Genomic DNA, 24,990 nt, shown 5'->3' with positions numbered 1-24,990 from the left:
GAGAAGAGAAGGCACTTCCACCTGTTGTTTCACTTCTCAAATGGCTGCAACAGCCAGGGTTGGGGTAGGCCGAAACCAGGACCCAAGAGCTCTTCCAAGCACGGACCTGGGCCACTTTCTGCTGCTTCCCCAGGAACATCAGTAGGGAGCTGGGCAGAAGTGGAGTATCCAGGACTCACCTGGCACCCATGAGAGGCTGGCATTGCAGCATGGCCACTCAACCCGTTAATGCCATACTAACAGTTCCTAAAAAAAATTACAGTAGGTACTAGGAAAGTGGAAGAATGATGTGAAAGTACAGTATCACTGGGCTCACTTGTAGTTTGTAATGTCATCTACTTAAAGTGTAAACTGCATGGCTGTGTCTTCTTCACCACTGACAGCCATAAAGGGCTGGCACTGAAAAGAGAAGAAATGGACTTACCGAGGGTTATGATTTTACCCACATGAAACAAGAAAGGCACAAGGGAATCAAAAGTATACTGAAGGAAATTATATCTGAGAAAAGAATTTATGCTGGGAAAGTAAAGAAAAAGGACATTATGATAACTGGAGGCAGACATCTTTGCTTCTAACTTGATGGAACAGCAGGAATCAGATTTCCTTTCCTGTTGTAACTAGAAAACCAAAAACCAGTACAGGACAGTGCTACCTGAGGGGATTAAAAATAAGCTGAACTCTACAAATACCCAAATACTGCTTAAGGAGTGTCCCTGAGCCTCAGCACAAGCAGAGGGAACCCAGACCCCATGGTTTCCATAAGTCTAAGAGGTTGGAGAGTCCATTGTGCCTAGAACTTGTGGCCCAGAGAAGGTGCTTCAAAGTCCAGAGGGAGCTCAAAGCACTGGCTGAGTGTTGACGTGAACACGCGTGTGATAAAACAGACTGGAGAAAGAACCACTAGGAAGGAATAGCCAGGACGACCACCCAAACACACACCTGGCTAGACAGAGCTGGTGTTTCCAGCAGCTGGAGAGGAAACAAGCCTTCAAGTGCCGGGCTCTGGCTCTACTCCTTAGAAACAGACTGAGTCAGCAGCAGAGCCAAAGCAGCCCTAGCCTAAATATTATCCTGGACCCACTCTAACAAAAGCAAGCTTCCACTCCCAAATTACCTAACTGCATTACAGCCAAACCCAAAAAATATTTAAAAGAAATCTTAAAACTCACAATGTTAGACATCCAATCAAAAATAATAAAGCATGCAAAGCAGCAGAAAAAAAAATACATTTAAAAATGACCCAGAAATGATAAGGGTAACAGACCTCCATATGATCAGAAAGGCTGAGGGAAGCAAGAACAGAGATAATAGATTTTTTTTACATGAATTTTCAGTGATCTGTGGAATGTCAAGTGACTTAACCTACATAAAGCTCGAATCTTGTGGTGGGAATGGGAGGACTATTTGAAGGAAGAAAAGAATGGTTTCTGATTTCATGAAAACTACAAACCTCCAGATAGACATTATAGTATAAAGTGGCGAAATCAATGCTTTAGTGGTGGAGTTGTATGATTCAAACAAAAACACCAGAGGAACTGAGTGTTACAGTTTAAACAGGATTTTGCTCCTCAAACACATGCAGATGCTTTTACTCAAAGTCTTAGGGACATAGCTAATGGATTAGTTGTGGCAGGACTGAGGTTGATCCTTTATGTAATTGTGTTATGCTGGGTGGTGGGTCTGGTGGGAGGTCCACCTCAGATGCTGGCATCATTAAATAATTTTTTTAATTGTTTAGAAATTTAAAAAATATTAATGCTAGTAGAGTCTAGACTGTGTGATCTTATAATTAAGTACTAACCATAAAGAGGAAAATATTTGATGTGGAATATATTACAATTAAAAACTTCAATTCATTCGAAGATACTTGGGTAGAACTTGGCCTAGCAGTTACGAAGCCTATATTGCATGTGAGTACCCAACCTTCAGCTCCAGACTTCAGCTCCCAATTCCAGCAGACCTGACAAATCTGATCTGAGTTCCCGGATCCTGGCTCCTGGCTTTGGCCCTCACATGAGGCCACTGTAGGCATCTGGGCAATGAGTAAGTGGACAGGCACCCACTCTCAAAAAATAATGACATTATCCATTGGCAGGCAAGTGATCTATGGCTGGGAACAGACCCGGTTGGGGAGCAAAGGGGACAACCCTAGCTGGGCTGAGGTTCCCACCAAGAGGCGCATGGCCTGGAAGGGGGGCTGCATTCTGATCTGGAAACAGTTGTAGTCTCCCTTGGCACAAGTGTGGACTGGGATTGGATGCACCGAACCGGACTGTACCCCGACTCCCCCTGGTGTTCTGGAGGACCAGGGCAGATGTGCGATGGACTAGGCAAGGTCTCAAACCCCTACTGAGCCATGTGTGAGCCATACGTGGGTATGGACAAACCATGGCTGGGCTGGAACATCCAACAGCAAGAACCAGATTGGGTGGAAGGCCAGTCAGGAAAAGCCACAGTTCCTGCTATGACAGGAGGTGGACTGAGTAGGGTTGGCTCATGGACCCACTGGTAAGCGTGAAACCTGGCATTGGGAGAGGTTCTGGTGGAGGAGCCTGGGCAACTCCTCTGGCAGGACACAGACCCGGCAGGTAAACGCAAGAAACATGATAGGAAACAGCCCAGAAAAGGCCATGGAAAGCTACCCACTGGCATACAATTGGCAGACATGGGAGCAAGACCAGGCTGAATCTGTCCACATCATCCACTGGCAAATCCAGGCACCAGTGTGGGTTGACCCAGGGTCGGTCGCAACAAAGACTAGTGCACATTATGGAATGCCGAGGTGAGGTTGCCTGTACCGGAAGGGACCGCAGCGCCCAACCAGCCTGAGAACAAGAAAGGAAGTGGGCAGAGCCAGCAGGGGAATAAGGGAGGGTTCCTTTGCAGGACAGCTACTTCTGCAGGAGAGCATAGGCTGGGATGGGGGCAGACCAGACTAGGCAGAGCTACCACACCTGTGCGCCTCATGTGGACTAGATCAGGGAAAAGCCGGGCTGGACGGATTATTCCTTCTGGTGCAAACAAAATTAAAGTGGGCGAGGGTTGTTTGGGCCTAGATGCAGCATCAGCTGGAATCCGGGAGTGGGAGAGGCCTAGGAGGGAAATAGTGGGCTCATCCCTCTTGGGTTACCACTTCCACAGGAGGACATAAAACTAAGATAGCAGCTGGGGTGGAATGGGGTGTGGGACAGACTGGATTACTGCTACACTTACTGGCAAACCAGGGTAGGGGGTGGGTCTGGTGGGGGTTATTGTGGGTCGCTCCAACTAGGCTGCAGCTCCCACTGGTTTATGTGAGGGCCAAGTATGTGCTGGGAAGAACCAGGCTGGACTGCAACACCCATTGGTTCCAGTGGAAGTCAGGAGTGAAAACAGAACCAACCCAGCAATTGCAACCACCAGCTGATTGGAGCGATAGACGGTGCCAGGCCCTGTACTTGTTAGCACATACAAGAAGTTTCTTTGGAGATCTTCCTAATCTAAATGCTGGACTCAGAACCCTAATGAAGAAAAGAGAGAAGACAGAACAGGTTAACCAACCATCTCAGCTATGATGGACTATGTCAATCAGTGGATTTTTCAAAGCCCTCATAGTGCTTGGAGTGGCAAGATTGACAGCAATTCATAACTGTTGCAATATCAAAACCACCTGAGCAAGAACCTCAGAGCATGCCCTACATCCAGGACCTGGGGAGGGTGGAAAATTGGGTGGGCCTTCTCCCTTAATACCCCCCTTTTAAACATGAAGGTAACAATATGGAAAACATACTAGTATTATCCACTTTCCTGTAGCCCTTGAACCTTCTTACCCTAATTAACTATGTAAAGAATGTCAAAAAAAAATTTTATTAAAAAAGAAAAAATAATAATGACATCAATGAGAGATGTCCCATACAGTGGGAAAAGATACTTGTAACACCTATATTCAAGAAAGACTTTACCCAGAAAATTAAAAAGACTAAAGGCACAGGATGTAGTTAAGAACTTGCATTTTCTAACATATCAGTAACTCAATACCATGTTAATTAATTCCATAATGCTGTAAACTGTTGTCGATGTTATATTATGGCCAGAATGATATTCTGCCAGCTCTGCTTTTAGACCAGAGTTGGTCTTCCCAAGAAACTGCTGAATTGATCTGGAAAATAAGATGCTGCAATCTATGCATGGTACATGCTTGCAATGAAAAAAAACAAGACTGGATTTGAACTGTAATACTGCAATAAGGTGGAGTAATCTACCATGAGAGGAGGGTACAGGGAGGGGTTGGGGGAACCTTAGAGCCTATGAAACAATGTCATAAAATGAAATGCAATTTTAAAAAAAAGAAAAAGAAGAATTAAAGACTAAAGGGTATGGCGTGATGGCTCAATTAGCCAACCCTAGTCTTGCAAGCACTGGGATCCCATGAGTGCTGGTTCGTGTCCTGGCTGCTCCACTTCCCATCCAGTTTCCTGCTTGAGGCCTGGGAAACAGCACAAAATGTCCAAAAGCCTTGGGACCCAGCACCTGCATGGGAGACCTGGAAGAAGCTCCTGGCTCCTGACTTCGGATCAGCTCAGCTCTGGTCACTGGGCCATTTGAGGAGTGAGCCAGTGAAGGTATTTCTCTGTGTCTCTCCTTCTATTTGAAAATATGCCTTTCAGATTAAAAAAAATCTTCAAAACAAAATGACTAAGCAAGACATACTCAATTTGAAAATGGTGAGACTTAAAGAGACACTTCACAAAGATGGCATGTAAGTGGTTAATTATCATATGAAAAGTACCCCCCATCATTAACTATTATTGGGGAAAATATATTAAAACCACAATGGAGTATCACAATGTAGCATCCAAAAGGATAACATGGGAAAGAATAGCAATACCAAGCATAAGAGACAATGCACTGAACTCTCATGCTACCAAGATATAAACTGGTACTACCGTCAGAGAAAGCTTTAGCAAGTATCTATGACACAAACATGGAGGGTTGGCAAGGTAACATAGTGCATTAAGCCTGTGATGCCAGCATGCCACATAGGCACCATTTCAAGTTCTGGCTGCTCCACTTTTGATCCAGCTCCCTGGGAAAGCAGAGGAAAATGGCCCAAATCCTTGTGCCCCTGCACCAATTTAAGAGCCTGGGAAGAAGCTCCAGTCTCCTGGTTCCAGCCCCAGCCATAATAATGGCCATTTAGGGAATGAATCAAGGATGGAAGATCTCTCTGTCTTCCTCTGTAATTATCCCTGTCAAATAAAAATAAATAAATTTTAAGCAAAAGAAGATAAACATATGCTTCTTATATGATGCAGCAATTCAACCCTATGAGTACTTGAACCCGAAATGCACACATATATCTGTCTAATCAAAACATATCTAGGGCCCGGCAGCGTGGTCTAGTGGCTAAAGTCCTCACCTTGAACATGCTGGGATCCCATATGGGCGCCAGTTCTAATCCCAGCAGCTCCACTTCCTATCCAGCTCCTTGCTTGTGGCCTGGGAAAGCAGTCGAGGTTGGCCCAAAGCTTTGGGACCCTGTATCCATGTGGGATACCCGGAAGAAGTTCCTGGATCCTGGCTTTGGATTGGCGCAGTACCGGCCGTTGTGCTCCCTTGGGGAATGAATCACCGGACGGAAGATCTTCCTCTCTGTCTCTCCTCCTCTCTGTACATCTGACTTTTCAATAAATAAATAAATCTTTAAAAAAAAAACTAACTAAAGAGTTCAGTGTCTATTTTTTTAAGTGTCTTTATTTTCAGTGATTAAAAAAAAAAAACTAGAAACGGCCCAAAATTTCTTCAGTAATACAATGCAAAAATTGTGGAATATTCATAATAATGGAGTACTATATAACGATAAAAACTACCACATAAAAAACATAGTAGTGACTACCTTGATTAGGTGATATTCTAGTCAAGAAAGGGGGCTTTAAAGACATTGTTAATGTTATATTTCTAAATTGGAATGATTACACAGATATTTTTACTTTAAGTCATGGTATAGAGAGTTAAGCTGCCATTTGCAATGCTGGTATCCCACATGACCAGCAGTTAGAGTCCTAGCTGCTCCACTTCCAAGCCAGCTTCCTCCTGATGCATCTGGAAAGCAGAAGACACCTGGGCCCCAATACCCAACTGGTAGACCAGCATGGAGCTCCTGCTCCTGGCTTAGGTTTGGCCTAACCTGGCCACTGTGACTATCTGGGGAACAAAATCAGTGGATAGAAGATGTCTCTGTGTTTCACCTTCTTTCTCTGTAATTCTTTCAAATAAGTAAATGATTCATTTTTTAAAAATCTATCCAATAGTACACTCACACATTTCTGTATATATACAGGTATATAGCAGATTCTCAACACTGAACAGTTCTTGAAATGAGAGGAGAGGGTAGCCAATGACCACTAATTATTCACATGAGTACATTTAACTTTGGGAGGGATCATCTAGAAATTCACTGAATGAAAAACCTAGAGTTTATCAGGGAACTATTCCAACAGTCCATACGAGTAATAAATGTTGAAAATCTAAACTAAGGAGTTGGAACAGAAGGGAATGTGTACATGTAACATGTTAAGAAGCAGACTTTGTAAGAATACAGTAATACTAATGACTTAACCTGTTAACAGCTGACTTTGAGTAGTTATTTAAATCCTCCACGCTTTGGTTACATCTATGTAAATTAGACTTAATAAAGCATCTGAAAAGACGTTGAATTTAATAATATACATAAAGCACTTTAAAAATTGCTGGCATAAGGCTGAACTGATTACTCCTACTGGTGCAAACAAAATTAGAGTGGGTAAGGGTTGTTTGGGCTTAGCCACAACATCAGCTGGCAGAAGCTGGCACTGGGGGCTAGTTCTGTCAAGTCAAACCACAGAACTACCTGATGAGTGCATAATCCGGGAGTGGGAGAGGCCTAAGAGGGAAATAGTGGGCTCATCCCTCTTGGGTTACCACTTTCACGGGAGGGCACCAAAACCAGGACAGTGGCTGGGGTGGAATGGGGTGTGGGACAGACTGGACTACTGCTGCACATACTGGCAAACCAGGGTAGGGGCGGGCCTAGTGGGGGTTATTGTGGGTCACTCCAACTAGGCTGCAGCTCCCACTGGTTTATGCGAGGGCTGAGAATGTGCTGGACTGCAACACCCATTGGTTCCAGTGGAAGTCGGGAGTGAAAACAGAACCAACCCAGTGATCACAACCACCAGCTGATCAGGGCCATGGACTGAGCCAGGCCCTGTACCTGCTAGTACATACAAGAATCTGGTCCGAGAACACCTCAGACAAAGTTTCTTTGGAGATTTCCCCAATCGAAATGCTGAACTCAGAACCCTAACCAAGAAAAAAGAGAAGACAAAACAGGTCAATCAACCATCTCAGCTATATGTTGGCAGCAAAATACTGGGCAAACAGAGACTCTATGATGGACTATGTCAATCAGTGGATTCTTCAAAGATCTCATAGTGCTTGGAGTGGCAAGATTGACAGCAATTGATAACCGTTGCAATATCAAAACCACCTGAGCAAGAACCTCAGAGCATGCCCTACATCCGGGATCTGGGGAGGGTGGGAAATTGGGCGGGCCTTCTCCCTTAATACTCCCCTTTAAACATGAAGGAAACAATATGGAAAAATACTAGTCTTACCCACTTTCCTATAGCCTTTGAACCTTTTTACCTCAATTAACTATGTAAAGATTGTAAAAAATATAATAAAAAAATTTTTTAATTGCTGGCATAAATACTGTAAATGTTGGCTATCATTTTAACATCAGAACTTTCATTATATCTACTGCTATTCTACTTCCACAACAACACAATTTACGAAAATCGTATGCAGGAATGAGAGATAGTATATTAAAAATAATTCAATACATGAAGGTCCTAAACTCTCAAATGATGATAGTTCCTCTTCCCACTTTTACTTTTCAAAATAATTTAAACTATAAATAATACTAAATCCTAAAAATACACATTAGTCAAACGTTCAAGTTTTCTTTGCAAAATAACATGAAACATGTTGAAAGAGGTAGGGTAGCACCTGTCAGCACATGCTGGGACTGAGGGCAGACCATGCCAAGCAGGGCCACAGCACCCACCAGCAAACACTGAGACCTAGGACTGGGAGCAGGCCTTCTAGACACACTTGGGGAACTCCCCTGGTACACTGCAGCTTCCACTGGTAAGCACAAGAGCCAGGACAAGTGCCACCCCAGGCAAGGCTGGGCTGCAACACCTACCAGCACATGCGCAAACCAGGTCTGGGGGCAGGCCAGGCTGGGAAAGGCCACAACACCCACTGGCACACTTGAGAACTAGGACAAGTTATGGGCTGCATCAGACTGGGCAAGGCTGCAACACTTGTCAGCAAAAGCTAAGACTGAGGACAGGCCAAGTCGGGCTAAGTCAAAGCACCCATCAGCACAGCCAAGATCTGGGGGTGGATTAGCCTGGACAATGTTGCAGCACTCATTGGCATGTGTGTGGGCTTTATCTGGAGGTGGGCTAGACTGTGCTAGTCAGAGCTGCTGGTGTTCATGAGAGCCAGAATGGGTGTAGGCCTGTTGGGTTAGGTTGTAGCAGCCACTGGTAAGAGCCAGAACTGGGGACAGACCATGTCAGGCTGGGCCACAACACCCACCAGCACACATGAGACACAGGACTGGGAGCAAGACAGTGGGGGAACTTGGGAATTCCCCTGGTAGGCTACAGAGCCCACTGGTGAGTATGAGAGCCGGGCTGGCAGTACGTCAGGCCAGACTGAACTGCAGCATCTGTCAACACACATGTGGGTCAGGTCAGGGAGCGGACTGTACCAGGTTGGGCTGAGCCAGTCCACAGCACATGCTGGCACAAGCAAGAGCCAGGATGGGGTGCAGACGAGGGGAGGTTGGGCCACACGCATGAGAGTTGGCAGTGTGCCAGGCTGGGTTAGACTGCTGCACCTGCTGGCAAGAGCTAAGATTGGGAACCGCCCAAGCTGAGCCAAGGTGCACACCTGCCAGCAAATGATGAGACTGAGGACTGGAGGCAGGCTATCTCAGACTGGGCCCCAGTACCTGCTGGCACACACAAGACGCAGGGCAGGGAGAGGACCTGGCAGAGGAACCTCAAGGACAACCTCTGCTGGGCAGCCGCTTCCACTGGTGAGTGTGAGAGCTGGGACACAGGGTTTACTGGACTGGGCAGGGCTGCAACATCCATCAACCAGCACGTGGGCTGGGTCTTGATGTGGGCCAGATTAGTCCAGGTTGCCGTGCCCTCTGCTACATATCAGAGCCACAATGGGTACAACGGTTAAGCTGTAACACCCACTGGCAAGTGCCAGGACTGGGTGTGAGTCACGTCAGCTGGAGCACAATACCGATAAACACAAGACCCAAGGTTGGGAGCAGGCCTAGTAAGGGAATTGTGGGTACTCCCCTACTACGCAGCTCCTACTGGTAAGCACAAGGGCAAGAGCTGGGGGCAGACCATGTTGGCAGTACCTATCAGCAAACATATGGGCCAGGCCTGGGGTTGGGCTGGGTTGAGTTGAGCTGCAGCACCCATGGGTATGCACAAGAGTCAGAAGGGATGTAGGACAGGTCAGGATAGACCACAGCCTAATCTGACACATGGGGTGGGGGAAGGCCTGATGGGGGAAATGTGAGATTGCCTCCACTGGGCCCCTCACCCCACAGGAGGACCAGGCCTATGGCAGCCTGCACTAGGGTTAGCTGCAGCACCTGTTGGTTTTCATAAGAGATGAGCCTGGGGGTGGAACTGGCCAAGCAGCTGCATTCACCAGTATGTGTATTGGCTGGTACAGGTGACAGACCAAACCAGACACTGCACTGGCTGGTGCACACAACAGTCAGGATTGGCGGTCACTCCAGTTAAGGTTTCTTAAAGTACTCCCCAGCTAGATAGCTGGACTAAAACTCCAGCCACAGGGAAAACCAAAATGTATGTGGTCTGAGTTTGGAAAGCATGTAACTCCTCAGTTACTGATGCCTGTGCAGTAGACAGCAAGCCCAGACGCACATGGGGGACATGACAGCCAACCCACTTAGGTCAGGAGAGGACACAGAATGCCTCGTCAGAGGAAGGAAATCAGAACAGAGTGGACAACTCTCCTGGCCAACTTTTGCTATAAGTGTTTGGGTCTGTGTATACACTAAGGTGGACTTGGTAGGCTGAGACCTTGAAAGAGTTCTCACCCTAGTGCAACAAAGCCAACATCCAAAACTATCATAGTGCAACAAAGCCAATGTCCAAAACTATCAAAACCAATCAAGTAACACCCTTGAACATTCTTCCCCACAGAGAAGCTAAGGCATCATCAAATGAACATCCCCCATCCCTGGTGGAGTATGACAGGGAGGTTGGGTCCCCTCTCCTTCCTCAATCTGCAAACACAGGAGAGAAAAAAAAAACTGAAACATTTGTCCCGCCCACATTCCTCCATGCTTCCACCCTCCCCATCCTGGTCTGAGGCCCACATGGTCATGAATCTCACTGAACTATGTAATCCCTCTCAACTATGTAAAAATAAAATTAAAAATTGTAAAAGGGTCTGGCACAGTAACCTAGTGGCTAAAGTCCTCGCCTTGCACATGCCCAGATCCCATATGAGTCCTGGTTTGTGTCCCAGCTGCTCCACTTTCAATCCAGCTCCCTGCAAATAGCCCGGGAAAGCAGCACAAGATGCTCCAAGAGGTTGGGTCCCTGCACCCACCTGGAAGACCAGGAAGAAGCTCCTGGCACCTGGCTGTGGCCTGGTTCAGTCATGTTGTTGTAGCCATTAGGGGGTGTGAGCTAATGGACTGAAGACCTCTCCGTGTAAGTCTGCCTTTCAAGTAAATAAATAAATCTTTTAAAATAGAATAAAATAGACTCACTGACTTGTATAATGTTTCAATATGTTGATCTGAGAGACTGTAGCTGTTGAAGTTAGGTAGGGAATGAACTAGCAGATGGAAGATATCCTTTGCTCTCCTCTTCCCTCTTTTTCCTTTCCCTTTTCAAAAATTAAATAAACACATCTCTACTAAAAAAAAGGGTTATGGTGAAGAAAGTGCACAGATGATAAAAACAAAGTGCTGTCTTTGAATGTATTATTTCTTGCCTTCAGCTTATTCTTTCATCTTAACTTTTCTTGTACTTTTTTTTTCATCACGAAGCAGACACAGATACACAGAGACGGTGAGAGAAAAAAGAGGCAGATGGAGAGATTTCCCAAATGTCCACAACAACCAGAGCTGGGCCAGGCTGAACAGAGTTCCAGAAACTCCATCAGGGTCTCCCAGGGAGCAGCTGGAAGGGAAGCGAGGCTGCTAGGATTAGAACTGGTGTCCATATGGGATCCCGACTTGTTCAAGGCAAGGAGTTTAGCTGCTAGGCTACCACGCCTCAAGTCATTAACCTTTTAAAAGTGTTCCTAAAATAAGCCAAACTGATTGCAATATCAAGACCTCTGCCTTACGTATTTAATACTTTAACTGAAATATGTGGCAATCAGCAGGAACTGACACAATGGCTGAACTACTCTTCCTCCTGCAAGCACCAGTATCCCATACTGGCACTGGCTCATATCCCGGCTGCTCCATTTCCCATCCAACTCCCTGTGTGTGGCCTGGAAAAGCAGTAGAAAATGGCCTAAAGCCTTGGCACCCTGCACCCACGTGGGAGACCCAGAAGAAATTCCTGGCTCCTGGCTCCTGGCTTCATGTCAGCTCAGCTTCAGCCATTGCATCCACTTGGGGAGTGAACCAATGGACGGAAGATCTTTCTGTCTCTCCTTCTCTCTGTAAAAATCTGCCTTTCCAATAAAAATGTGTAAATCTTAAAATAAATAAATAAAACTTTAAAATATATATCTTCTAGGAAGGAAGATATTTATTGCAGTTTATAGTTTCGGGAGTTCACTGTCCAAGATCAGGCAGTTCCATTCATTCAGGCATCACTGAGGAAACAGTGAAACGTAGGCTGAGCTCAGCTTCAACAACAAACTCTCTCGGGAACCACTTTCCAAGGGCAAGCCATTGAACTCCAAGATCTCTCCACTGACCAGGCCTCCCAGAAAAATCAGATCATGCCTTGGGCCTTAATCTGTTAACAATTAATGTTAACCTGTTAACCACTAATATAAAACTTTCATGACCAAGCCCCCAAACACAGACTTTTGGGGAACACCCAAACTATCATCCAAACCTTAATACCTTAGAATACATTGGTGTTTCCCACCCCCACCCTTAGGATACATTCTTTCAGTCCTCAGTTCAATGCCACCTCAGACACCTTCCCAAATCAACCTAAGAAAAACATCCTTCTTGGGGGCCAGCGTCATAGAGTGGCTGGGTAAACCTCTCCTGTGATGCTGACATCCTATATGATCACTGATTTGAGTTCTGGCTGTTTCGTTTCTGATCCAACTTGCTGCTTATTACCTGGGAAAACAGCAGAAAATAGTCCAAGTCCTGAGGCCCCTGTGGAAATCCAGAACTAACTACTGGCTTCAGACCAGTCCAGCCATAGCCATTACAGCTATCTAGAGTGAACCACTAGATGGACGATATCATTCTCTCTCTCACTCAGCCTTTTAAAAATAAATACATCTTGGGCCTGGCGGTGTGGCCTAGCAGCTAAAGCCCTCACCTTGAACTCACCGGGATCCCACATGGGTGCCAGTTCTAATCCTGGCAGCTCTACTTCCCATCCAGCTCCCTGCTTGTGGCCTGGGAAAGCAGTCGAGGACAGCCCAAAGCTTTGGGACCCTGCACCCACGTGGGAAACCTGGACAAAGTTCCTGGATCCTGGCTTCGGATCGGCATAGCATTGGCCGTTGCGCTCACTTGGGGAGTGAATCATCAGACAGAACATCTTCCTCTCTGTCTCTCCTCCTCTCTGTATATCTGACTTTCCAATAAATAAATAAATCTTTAAAAATAAATAAATATTTTTAATGTGGGGGTGGGGCAGAGTTAGGATGCAGTGGGCTAAGCCTTTGCCTGCAATGCCAGCATATCACATGTACACCAATTCAAGTCCTGGCTGCTCTCAGTTCCCTGGTTATGGCCTGGGAAAGCAGCTGAAGATGGCGCAACTCCTCAGGCCCCTGGATCAACGTAGAACTGGAAGAAGTTCCTGGTTCCTAATTGGCTCAGCTCCAGCCACTATTACCATTTGCAGAGTGAACTGGCAGACAGAAGATTTCTGTCTCTCCTTCTCACTGTAATTCTGCCTTTCAAATAAAAATAAATCTTTAGAAATTAAATAACAAGAAAAACGTTCTTTTTCCCATCTTCTCTGCATACTCAGAGCCAAAGTCTAGAACTGGTAGAAGACATGCTTTGATTGGCTGTGAGAATGAACTGAGACTAAATTGGACTCTTTTAAAAACCAGAGGGCTGTGGGATTGGTTTGAAACATCATCACTTGGTGAAGAAGAAAGATTCAATGAAACATGGTTGAAAACAGTACTTGGAAAATAAAAACAAGTTATTTTTTGGCAAATAAAATAGTGTCTCCACCTTCTGAAAACTCTCAATGTTACTGTTTTCATCATAGCTTTCATTACTAACAAAAATTATGCAATGTGGGGTTTTTTTAGTGTTAATATTTACCCATACTATAAGTGCCAATAACTAAAGACCTTTGTATTTCACATGCACTACTACATCACTGACACTTAAAATAGTAACCAGCACAGAGTAGATGCTCAGATATTTATGGAATGAACAAACTCCAGTTACACAGATCAATTGCCCTTGAAAATACTCGTATGTACTCCCATGAATTTGACCAGTGTTTTCGCCTGAGCTCTCCTCTGCTTTGTTTAGGAATGCATCAGGCACCTATTTTCTCGACCCACTATACCACAGCCACAGTCAAGTCGCTTTTAGTACACAGCTGGGTTCACAGGACCCAAGGACAGAATCCAATAAAAACAGCCGTTGTCTCTTTTTATTCTCATCCTTCCCAATCTACTCTACATGCTTACTGTCCTCTTAATAACCCCCAGCAGTCTAAGCTTCCCTTCGTCTATTCTCACATCCTCTTAGTAGCTTAAAGAGTACAGAGAGATAGAGAGCTTTTTATGTCTTTAACTAACATAACTTCCAGATTAAAGTAATTGGTTATTTTCATGGAACATGATTCTCTCATTTGTATTTATCACTGTCTTACAGTCACTCTTTCAATGTATTATTCCCATTGCCACCCTTCCTTCCCTCTCTTGCCAGAGCCATACCAAGGAGAAACAAATTCAGAGGAATGCATGTTGGCAACAGGTGGGGGTGGAAATGGGAAGGAAGCCTGTGACTTGGTCCTTATTGATGCCTACTTCAAAAAAGAAATTTCTATCTACCCAATGAAAAACACACTAACAATAAGGGAACCATAAAACAAAAACTAATACTGATCACTATCTTTTACCCTGATTGTTTTTCTTCACGGTATTTATCACAACCTGACTTAAATTCAGAGAGACAAAATGGAGATCTTCTACTCTCTGGCTCACTTCCTAAATGCCTGCCACAGCCAGGGCTGCGCCAGGCCAAAGCCAGGGACTGGAACGCCATCCTGATCTCCCACAGAGGTGGCAGCATCACCTGCTGCCTCCCAGGGTGCACATTAACAGGAAGCTGTGCTGAAAGCAAAGCCAGAACTTGAACCCAGGGACGCTGATGCAAGATATGGGAGTCCAAAGCAGGGACCTAACTGCTGCCGCAAGCGTCCATCCCTGCTTTTATGTTTGTATCATCTCTTCCTCACAAAAATGTAAATTATTAAAAGACAGGAGTTTGGCTGCCTAGTTCAACATTATTAAGTGAGCATTACAAAATGCTAAGTTCTCATTCAATGAACAGATTTCTCTATGGAACTTCATTTCAAGCCCTCTTGGCAAGCATCAACAGCTCCCACAACCTTATATTCCCATTTCTCACTTCCCGGGCTTCTGGGTTCTACTCCATCAGCCAGGGATCACCATCCAGATAATGCAGCAGAGCATGCAGTCCTGCTTACACAGTATCCAATCGGACACAACCTCCACTCCTACCCAACCTCTGCCTAATCAACACATAGAACAAGTCAACCCATCCTTCAAAATGCAACGCCAATGCTTTCTCAATGGAATGTTCTGTGCCCATCCTACCAGAAACTAGTTTTTCAATCTGTGAGGGACCACAGGGCAGCTGATCACACATCTCACATTTTTGCCTGAGAGTAAATCATTAGTGCCAGCTAGTCTCCTCAGTATATGGTGAATCCCTAAAGAGCATTGGGAGGGAGAGGGGGAGATTACACAGTAGCTATTAGGGAAAGAAATAAAGCTGGAAAGACCTCAAAGAATTCGAAGCATCAAAGGTATCTGAGCAGGAGAGGAACGTGGTCAGAACAGTTCTTTCATCTGGAGATCAGATCAGAACTAAGATAAAAATAGTGAAATCATGGGAGCTAATACTGTCCCAGAAAAATAAGAGTACAAAGATAGAAGAGGTCAAGATTAAATCCTGGAAATACTTACACTGGGGCAGAGGTGGGAGGGAGGAAGGAAGGTCGATGAAAAATACAAGTGGTTTCAGAGAAAGCAGACCAAGGAGAGCATATCATAAAACCAAAAGAGAAGTGGAAGAAGTAAGCAAACAGCATCAGAAGAGAGGATAAATACTATCAGAGCAGAATCACATCTGGCAATCAGGAGATAGCCAGCACTCCTAAGCTGAACAATATACACAGAAAGGATGGGCTAGGGATTGAAGGAACAAGCCTCACCGCTAGGCCACCACGCCAGGCCCGTCTCACCACATTCAGAGTGACACAATATAAAGGGAGCAGGGAGTCGCTTTTTCAGAAACTCTAACAGCGAATGAAGACAGAGAAGTATAGGAGTCACAAACAGTACACAGGTTAAATGCCTGTGAGGAGATAAACAAATTAGAAATTTTCTTATCGGCTTACAAGTGAGAAGGGAAAGGGAAGAAGCCACCAAGTCCTGAGGAGAAAATGAGGGCTGAATAAGAACAGGTGAAAGGAGACAAATTAAGACTTGGCACTGGCAGTCGATGTCTGGTGGCAGTTGCCACTTGAGCTGTCCCATCCCACAGGGCAGTGCCTTACCACACCATTTCAGCTCCTTACCACTCCATTTCCAGTCCAGCTTCCTGCTAATCTACACTCTGGGAGGCAGTGGATGATATCTCAAATACCTGGGCCCCTGTACTAGTGTGGGCCTGGCCAAGGCACAGCTGTTACAGGCATCTGGGTTGTAAATCAGGGGGTAGAAGATCTCTCTCCTTTGTCACTGTGCCTTTCAAACAAAAACTACAACAAAAGCTGGCCCAGGAAGCAGTCTTTTGGCATAGCCCATAAGACACCACATCTCACATCAGAGTGCTTGAGTTTAACCGCTAACTGTACTCCTGATTCTGGCTTCCTGCTGTTGCTCACCCTGGAGGCAGAAGGGGATGCCTGGGATAGCTGGGTCCCATCCACCCACATGGAAGACCCAGAATGAATCTCAGGATCCCAGTTTTGACTTGGTCTTCTCCAGCGTAAGAGCTTTGTCTCTCCATCTCCCCTTAATAAATACAGTAACATGAAAAAACAAAGGGGGGCCTACAAATGCAGTTATAGGGAGAATTGGGAAAAATCTGTGGTACTGAACATGAAAGGTGAGGGCATGTCAATAGCAGGATAAAATAATTTGCTAGAAGCGAGATGCAAAGGCAGGAATGGGGGAAGCTTAAATAACTGTTGTTTGGAATAGAAAAATAAAGTGAAAAGGAAGAAAATGAGCAATGAGGACCTGGATGACAACAGCACGACAAAAGGAACGATCACAATTAAGTGTTAGTAGTAATCTAACGGTTGGCAGTGTGGAGCAGTAAGTTAAGCTATCACCTGCAGCTCCAACATCACACACAGGCATCAGTGGTTTAATCCTAGAAGTTTCACTTCCCATCCATACCTTTCCCAAGAAAGGCCATGGAAGACAGCCCAAGTATTTGGGCTCCCAAACCCATGTGGGAGACTATAGATTCCTGGCTTTAGCCTGGCCCATCCCTAGCTTTTGCACAAATTTCAAGAGCTACCCAGTGGATACAAGATCCTCCCTGTTTCTCTCTGTAACTCTGCCTTTCAAACAAAGTGGGTTTTTTTTTAAGATTTATTTATTTATTTATTTATTTATTTTGCAAAGGCAGATTTACAGAGAAGAGCAAAGACAGAGGAAGATATTCTGTCTGATGATTCACTCCCCAAGTGACTGCTATGGCCAGAGCTGCACCAATCCTGAAGCCAGGAACCTGGAGCTTCATCCAGGTCTCCCACATGGGTGCAGGGTCCCAAAGCTTTGGGCCATCCTTGAATGCTTTCTCAGGCCACAGGCAGGGAGCTGGATGGGGCTGCCGGGATTAGAACCAGCGCCCATAAGGGATCCTCGTTCAAAGCGAGGACTTTAGCCACTAGGCCATCATGCTGGCCCAAATAAACAAACTTTTTAAAAATGCAGTAATCTAAAACAGAAGATCCCACAAATGTTCTATAGCCACTTTGTTGTTTCTTTGTAAAGAAAAGAAACAACTTTGGAAAAGGAAAGAACTTTGTAAAAAGTTCCTGAAAATACAAATCTTCTAACTGGTTGACAGTGGAACATGTCAAAATGTACTATATAAATGTATGCCCCAAAGGCTTCTGAAATCTTGCAACAGCTCACTCTCTTAAAAAGGAGAAAAAAATTAATCAGTCACATTTATGTACATATACATGTATATCCATGTATGTAAATATGTAGATATGCATGTAGACATGATAGTACATGTGTGTTGGGGGTGTCTTTTCATTATGTTGAAAGAGATACAGAAAGAAACCAACAGAGATCTTGCTGCTGCCAGTTCACTCCTCAAATGGCCACCACAGTGTAGGCTGGGTCAGGACAAAGATACATAGCAGAAGCTCAATTCAGGTATCCCAAGTGAGTGACAAGTACCCAACCATTGCCCCACAGGAGTACAAGTTCATTAACAGGAAGCCAGAATAAAGTGTAGACCTAGGACTCCAAAGCAAGCATCCAAACCCTAACCTCACACTTACATCTGACCAGAGGATCTCACTACATTTCTCCCTGAACACAAATTCCAGCCTTACAACTACTCGTCAATGCACAAATGTAAGGTAATCTGCACCCCTGCTCCCCCATCTCCCAGTGAGGGGAGCTGGAGCTTTTCTGTCCAATTTGAAAAAGAAGCTCATTGAGACACTCAAATGTCAACATTCAGTGCCCACTCTATTTGTTATCTACATTTACAATCATGTATAATATTCACTTGGAAACTCTAAACTGCCTTTTCACATAGCCAACATTTCAAAAAAGTTTCTACTGACATTGTCAAACGTATCTTCAGCATCTGTCTTTGCCTGCACTGGAGTTACTTCCTTTGGATAGGCTTAGCTCCAGCTGTTGTGGCTGTTTGGGGGGTCAGCCAGAAGATCGAAGATTTTTCTGTCTCTCCTTCTCTCTGTAAATCTGCCTTCCAAATAAAAGTAAAAACAAAAACAAGAACAACAAAAAACTTTGCCATACTAATAAGAAACTAGAGTGGTTTTCAACTCACTTGAATTATTTTCCTTGAAGAAACAAAGAGAAAGCTCCTATCAATCAGGTTGTGCTGCTAACCCCCTTTTTACAGATGAGGAAATTTTGGCAGGGAGGTGAAGAAACTTGTCCAACTGCAGCAGCACCAGTCAGTTCGCAGGAAGCATGGAGCTGGGGCAGAATGCTAACAGGCAGCCGCATCCACTGGCATCTGCTCTGGCAGGTACAGGTAACAGACCAAACCCAACCTACACTGGCTGGCACACAGAGCCAAGTCTGAGGTCACCCAAGGTGACGTTTCTTGTGGGACTCCCCAAGTAGAACACTGGATTCAGACCTCGGGCACAGGGAAATATCACAGTATCAGAACTGGGCCTCCTTGGTTGCTGATGGTTGTGCAGCCGACAGCACGCCCAGATGCACACAAGGGACATGACGGGCAGCTCATTTAGGTCAGCAGGAGACCTCACAACTGCCCCGTCAGAAGACGGAAAGCGGGACAGGTTGGACAATTCTCCTGGCTAAGCTCTGCAGCGTGTCCCTGGGCCTCTGGATACATTAAGGTGGACTTTGTCAACAAACAGAACTTGGAAAGATTTTCTCAACCCTGGAGCAATGAAACCAACAACTTCTCAAAACTATCAAACCCACCCAAGTGACACTCTCAACACTCTTCCCCACATCGGTTCTTTAAGGTGTCATCAAATGACCTGGTGCGGATGTGGTCTGACAGCCAGGGGTAGTCGTCCCCCCCCCACGGGAAAAAAAAATGGAAGCATTTGTCCCACCCACCTTCCTCCATACCTAATCCTACCCAGTTTAATCAGAAGCCCACAGGGGCATGAATTGCTATCAATTATGTAAACAATGTTAACAAGAAAATTAAAACATTAAAAAAAGTGCTCAGTATGTAAATGACAATATGTAAGTGGCTGAAATTCAGAGTCTAGTTGTAAGCCCTCCCCACGCCCCCCATACTGACCCTTGGTAAAATCTGGCCTTTATTTTTAAGACTGTCAGGAGTTCACGTTAGAGAAGACAGAATAATGAGGCTGTTGTACATTTTATGATTACTTTCTGTTATCCATGCACACTGCCAGAAGGCATGATGGGTTAGCTCTCCCTTCGTATTTACTTCTTGAGTTAATAATCACTACCCTCCAATTCAACCGGTACTTACAAGGCAAAAAAAAAAATCGCAGTATAAACACAACCACTCTTTCAAAATGAGGATGATGATAATGATGGAGACACGGCCGCCCTGGGCCTAGATGCCCCTTGCTCTCTCAAACTTTACATGTCTCCTTTCCAAGGGTAAGTTTCCTATGCCCTCCACTGATGGCACCACTTCATCAGCTGGCATCTGGCCGTGCCCTGTAACTAGGGGAGTGGAGATGGGGTGGGAAGTAGTTTCCTAAGGGGAAAGAAGGGGGGAAGGCGGGTGCAGGAACTCCAGAACGGGGGCGCCTGGGAGGCAAGGTGTAGCATGCAAAAAGGGACAGAGGATGCAGTGGAGGCACTGCTGAATGGGGGGTTCCCGTGCAGACGGAATGGGAACGGGTACTGGGGTGCTGGAGGGCGAAGTCATTGAAACCTGTTAGGTAGTCTTCCCTCGGATTTTTTTTTTTTTCCTGTTCTGCACAAGAAACAGACCCCGAAAGTAGGACCGGGCCGATGGGACAGGGCACACACCACGACCGCCCCGCTCCCTGTCTCTCCGGCTCCCGGCCGCAGCCGGTCCCTGGAAAGCATCGCTCGCCGGCCGGCCGCCCTCGGCCGGCGGGAGGGACGAGGCCGGGGACCCGCGCGCTCCGGGCCTCGGCCGCAGCTCTCCCTCCCGGCCGACAACGCCGGGTCAACAGTCGCGCACGCTTCGCCTCGGATCCTGCCCCGACCCTGCCCGGAAGGGCTGACGCGGGTCGTCACGGAGGAAAAGCCAGGCTGGAGTGAGGGTCTTCTTACCTTTAACAGATTAGACGTCGCCATGTTCCTTCAACTTAGATTCTCGCGAGACGACGCGAGAATTGGCGGCGCTCCGGGCCAGGCCACAACCGGAGGCCGGAGTTCCCTCCGGAGCCCGCGGGCCCTGCGTGCGGCCCGCTCCGGGGTCGTGGGGGTGAGGCGGGAGCCGGGGCGGCGTGCAGATGGCGCGGACCTCGTCCCAGGCACCGGGCGCTTCCCCTACATGGTCACCGGAGCTGCCCCACGCCAAACAGCTCATGCAAAGGGGAGACGGGGCCGGCGAATGGGGAGAGACGGTAACGGGAGCCGACCTGACCGGGAAGAGCAAGAAGCATCGGCTCCGCGAGTGCCCCCCGCAGCCCCCCACAACTCCCGGCCGACGAGCCCTTGCGGTCGTCCCCGCAGCGGCCACCGGCAACGAATTGAGCCCAGGCCCGGCGGCTCGGGTTCCGCGGCCCCGTCACGTGACGCGGCGGGCGGGGGCGCGCCCTCTGCCGGCGGGACCCGAGGTTTCCCCTCGGCCTTCACGTCCCCCCACTCGCGGGACTCGCTCTTAGGAGGCACGTGATCCCGAAATGCTGGAACAGCTGTCTTCTGCAAGAACTGGCCCCCGAGCAGGCGCCCCGTGCATACATGCTTGTCCACGGAATAAATGCACAAACGTGTTCGCTATTCATCTTTTTTTTTCTTTCCAGGAGTGCCTTGATGCTTGGACCATTCTTCAAAAAGATAGTTGAGGGAATGAACGTTCATCTTGGATTTCCTAAAGGCACAATATCCTGCAAGATCCTAAACCCCACAAGCCCGCACCTTTTTATCTTTTATCCTGGTCAAGAGAATTTATATGTAGAAGCTACGGCATAGCTGGTAGCATGCTGTGCGTGTTTGCAAACCATTCATTCATGTATTGGTAACATGTAGAAATAGATAAGAACGCTGTGGTTAAATAAAGCACAGATGACCTTTTAAACTGTTCATGATAGCGTGCAGGTGGTGGATATACTAGTGTTCTCTGTAAAATCCTTTCAGCCGGTCTATATTTTTGAAATTTTTCATAATTAAATATTAAGGAGAATTTTAAAAACAATAAATGTATAGACCTTCCCTCCTTCCACGACAGTTCCCTGGACGCTTAGGCACCCTTCTCTGACACAGCCAAAATTCTCCGCTTCTTATGCATCCTATGTCCATGTAAGCACTGTGTACATATTTTTCTTTACAAATGATCCCTTTAATATCTTTTTTTCTGAAAAAGATCAGCTGATACTTTTTTTTCACACTTAAAGTTTATTTGGGAGGCAACAGGAGAGAAAGTGAAAAAGAAAGCATTGTCAATACTCCCCAGACACCTGCACCAACTGAGCCTGGGCGGGGACCGAATGAAGAAACAGGAACTCAACCAGCTCTCCCATTTGCAAGGCAGGAGCCCCACTACTTGGGCTATCACAGCTGCACACCTTCCTCCTTGCTTCCTTCTCCACCTTCCAACCCTTCTTCACTCACTGCCCTCATTCCTAGTCTTCCGTCTGCTGGTTTACTCTGCAAATGCGCTTATTACACAGGGCTGGGAGGAGCCAGGCCAGGTCAAAGACAGGAATCAGAAACTCCAACTGGGTCTCTCCTGTGGGTGGAAGGAGCCATCATCTGCTGCCTCCCAGAAGCATTTGCAGAGAGAGCTGGGTGGGAAACCTGGTATAGCTGGGACTTGCCCTGGGTGCTCTGAATGGGATGCTGGGTGTCCCGATCAACAGCTTAACTTTCTGCCTTCTCGGAGAAACCTTAACACTTCCTGGAAGGCCCTGGTGCCTTCCGGGATGTTTGCAATTATTACTGCTGGAATAGGGTTTGGATGTTGTTTCAAACACAGGAGCTATAAAGTTAAAGTTTTTTGATTTGTAAAAGGCAAAAAAAAAAAAAAAAAAAAAAAAAAAAATTTGTAGACACACAAAGTACATGTAAAAGTTTAACCAACAAACACTATTTGGTGAAAAACTAAGTCACACCCCAAGGGTTTACAGGACTGGGAGAGGTAGGAGGGAAGCAGACTCCGGAGGTGCAGGAAGATAGCGACTGGGAGTCCTGAGACACCCTGAGTACCAGCCCCGGAGGGAAAAAGGAAGTCCACCTCAAAAGACCACACAGTTCCCTAGCACCAGAAAGAGCCAAGGTTAAACTCAGCCCTAAGCCTCACCCTAGCTGGGCTCTAATCTTTACCAGCCCAAGGCGGTGTGAGGTGCCCTCTTTCCTGGAAGAGGGCACCTCAGAGGTAGCTGCCTTTTCTGGCTACCCTGTGAGACCATCCCCTAGCCTTATGTGGTGGATGACGCCGCACGGATTGCTCCATCCGGATGACGACCTCGCCCATGGCCCCAGAAAGTAAGTCTACAACGAGATGGCTTCCTGGAGGAAGGGAGCGGAGGAAGTGAAAGCCACAGCAGCTGTGGCATTCCAAAGAGACCCACCCTAAGGTTGCCATCAGGTGGGGGTGATGTTGCAGCAGCCCAACTTACGCGTGTTACACAATCACGGCCTACTCCCCCTCCCCACCCATACACACACTCAAGTAATAAAATGACCTCCTCCTACATAGCTGAGCTTTGCTCAAAACAGGCCTCAACCCAGTTGAGTGGTTCCTACCCATGCAGTCCTCAGGTCCCAACCATCCTGTCAGGCTGCTCTTGGGCGGCTTGCCCTTTCCCTCCATGTTCCAGCCTGTTGACTTCACTGCAATACCCTGTTATGTGACAGGCCAAAATGGTAAGGGTATATATGTGCACATGTATATTGCAAAATGTCACTTATGTGCTGTGATGCTAATCTAAGAAAGGAAGGGACAGAGGGAGGAAAGAAGAAAGGAAGAAAGAAAAGGAAAGAAGGAGAAGCTGTATAATCTTTTCTATTCTGAATGGGAAAAAAGCATTGAAAACACTACTAATGCTTGACTGGATGGTGGGAAATGGAATGATTTTGTTTGTTTGTTGTTTGTTTACTTAAAAGCTCCTCTAAAATAACATACATTTTTGTTTTTAAAGCTCCATTTACTTTATCTGAAAGGCAGAGTTACAGCTGTGGGCCTACTCCCTAGATGGCTGCAGCAGCCGGAGCTGAGCCGATGCCAAACCAGGAACAGGAGCTTCTTCCAGGTCTCCCTCGCGGGCGCAGAGGTCCGAAGCACTTGGACCCTTCCCTGCTGTCTGCCAGGTGCATCAGCAAGTAGCTAGAACAGCCGGAACTCAAACCTGAGCCTATATGGATGCTGGCACTGTAGACGAAGGATTTATCTCCTACACCCCCTCACCCCCAAATCACCTGCTTATTAAGGAAAGTCTGATAATCATGATAAATTGTAATACCTCATAAAATGAAAGTTGTGTAATCAGTACTGTGGAATGGAATGTGAATGGAATATGGGCCATTTGAGGAGTGAACGAGCAGATAGAAGATCTCTCTGCCTGTCTCTCCCTCTTTCTGTATGCAACACTGCCTTTTAAATAAAGAAATAAATCCTTTAAAAATGAAAGTTTATTGAAATATCTTCTGTACCACTTCCTAAGATACAACTATTAATGATTTGCTTTCTTCTGTAAAAAACAAACAAACAAACAAAAACTTCTTTATTTAAAAGCTAGAGTGACAGTGACATGGAAAGAGAGGAAATGCCAGAGAGGGATTTTCTTTTTTAAGATTTATTTTAAAATTTTAATTGGAAAGTCAGATATACTGCGTTGAGGAAAGACAGAGAGGAAGATCTTCCTTCCAATGATTCACACCCCAAATGGCTGAAATGGCTGGAGCTGAGCTGATCTAAAGCCAGGAGCTTCTAACCAGGTCTTCCACGTGGGTGCAAGGTCCCAAGGCTTTGAGCCATCCTTGATTGCTTTCCCAGACCACAGGCAGGGAACTAGATGGGGAGTGGGGTCACTGGGATTAGAACCAGTGCCTATATGGGAACCCAGCACGTGCAAGGGGAGGACTTTAGCCACTAGGCTACCGCACTGGACCCGAGGCAGGGATTTTCCAACTGTTCTCTCACTCCCTAACTGGCTGCAACATCCAGGTCTGGACTAGGTCAAAGCCAGAAGTCTGAAAAATCCATGCAGGTGTCCCCATGAACATCAGGGACCCAGGTCCATCGGCCATCTTCTGCTGCTTTCCAAGGTGCATTAGGGGAAGCTAGTCACATGTGGAGCAGCCAGGACTCGAACCAGTGCTCTAATATGAGATGACAGCTTCACAAGCCACATGGTGCCAGCCAGGCCCTGCTTTCTTCTCAGTGGTCTTCTGTGAATGTGTGAAAAGGTTCCTCAAGTGTGGCTTAGGAATCAATCAGAATGACCCAGGGTGCTTATTTAAGAAGCAGATTTCCAGGTCCCTTCCTCTGAGGATTCTGATTCCAGAAATCAGAGGTCAGGCTCCACATATGGCTTTTCCCCAAATAGCTCAGGCAATTTTTTTTATAGG

At 46.3% G+C, this 24,990-nt stretch overlaps 1 protein-coding gene across 1 annotated transcript in view; it reads right to left on the bottom strand.

Annotated features, from left to right (window-relative positions):
• CUL5 (cullin 5) overlaps window positions 1–20,951 on the bottom strand; it is a 99,568-nt gene extending 78,617 nt beyond the window's left edge. Inside the window, exon 1 of the mRNA XM_040976887.1 lies at window positions 20,530–20,951. Coding sequence (XP_040832821.1) covers window positions 20,530–20,553 — 24 coding nt within the window. The 5' untranslated portion in view covers window positions 20,554–20,951. The remainder of the gene's footprint in view (window positions 1–20,529) is intronic.
• Between the last annotated feature and the right edge of the window lie 4,039 nt (window positions 20,952–24,990).

The sequence above is a fragment of the Ochotona curzoniae genome, unplaced genomic scaffold (assembly GCF_017591425.1).
Source record: "Ochotona curzoniae isolate NIBS_2020 unplaced genomic scaffold, NIBS_Ocur_1.0 contig_2723, whole genome shotgun sequence".
Classification (NCBI taxonomy): domain Eukaryota; kingdom Metazoa; phylum Chordata; class Mammalia; order Lagomorpha; family Ochotonidae; genus Ochotona; species Ochotona curzoniae.
The sequence above is the reverse complement of the archived record's forward strand: the minus strand, read 5'-3'. Positions and strand labels throughout refer to the sequence as shown.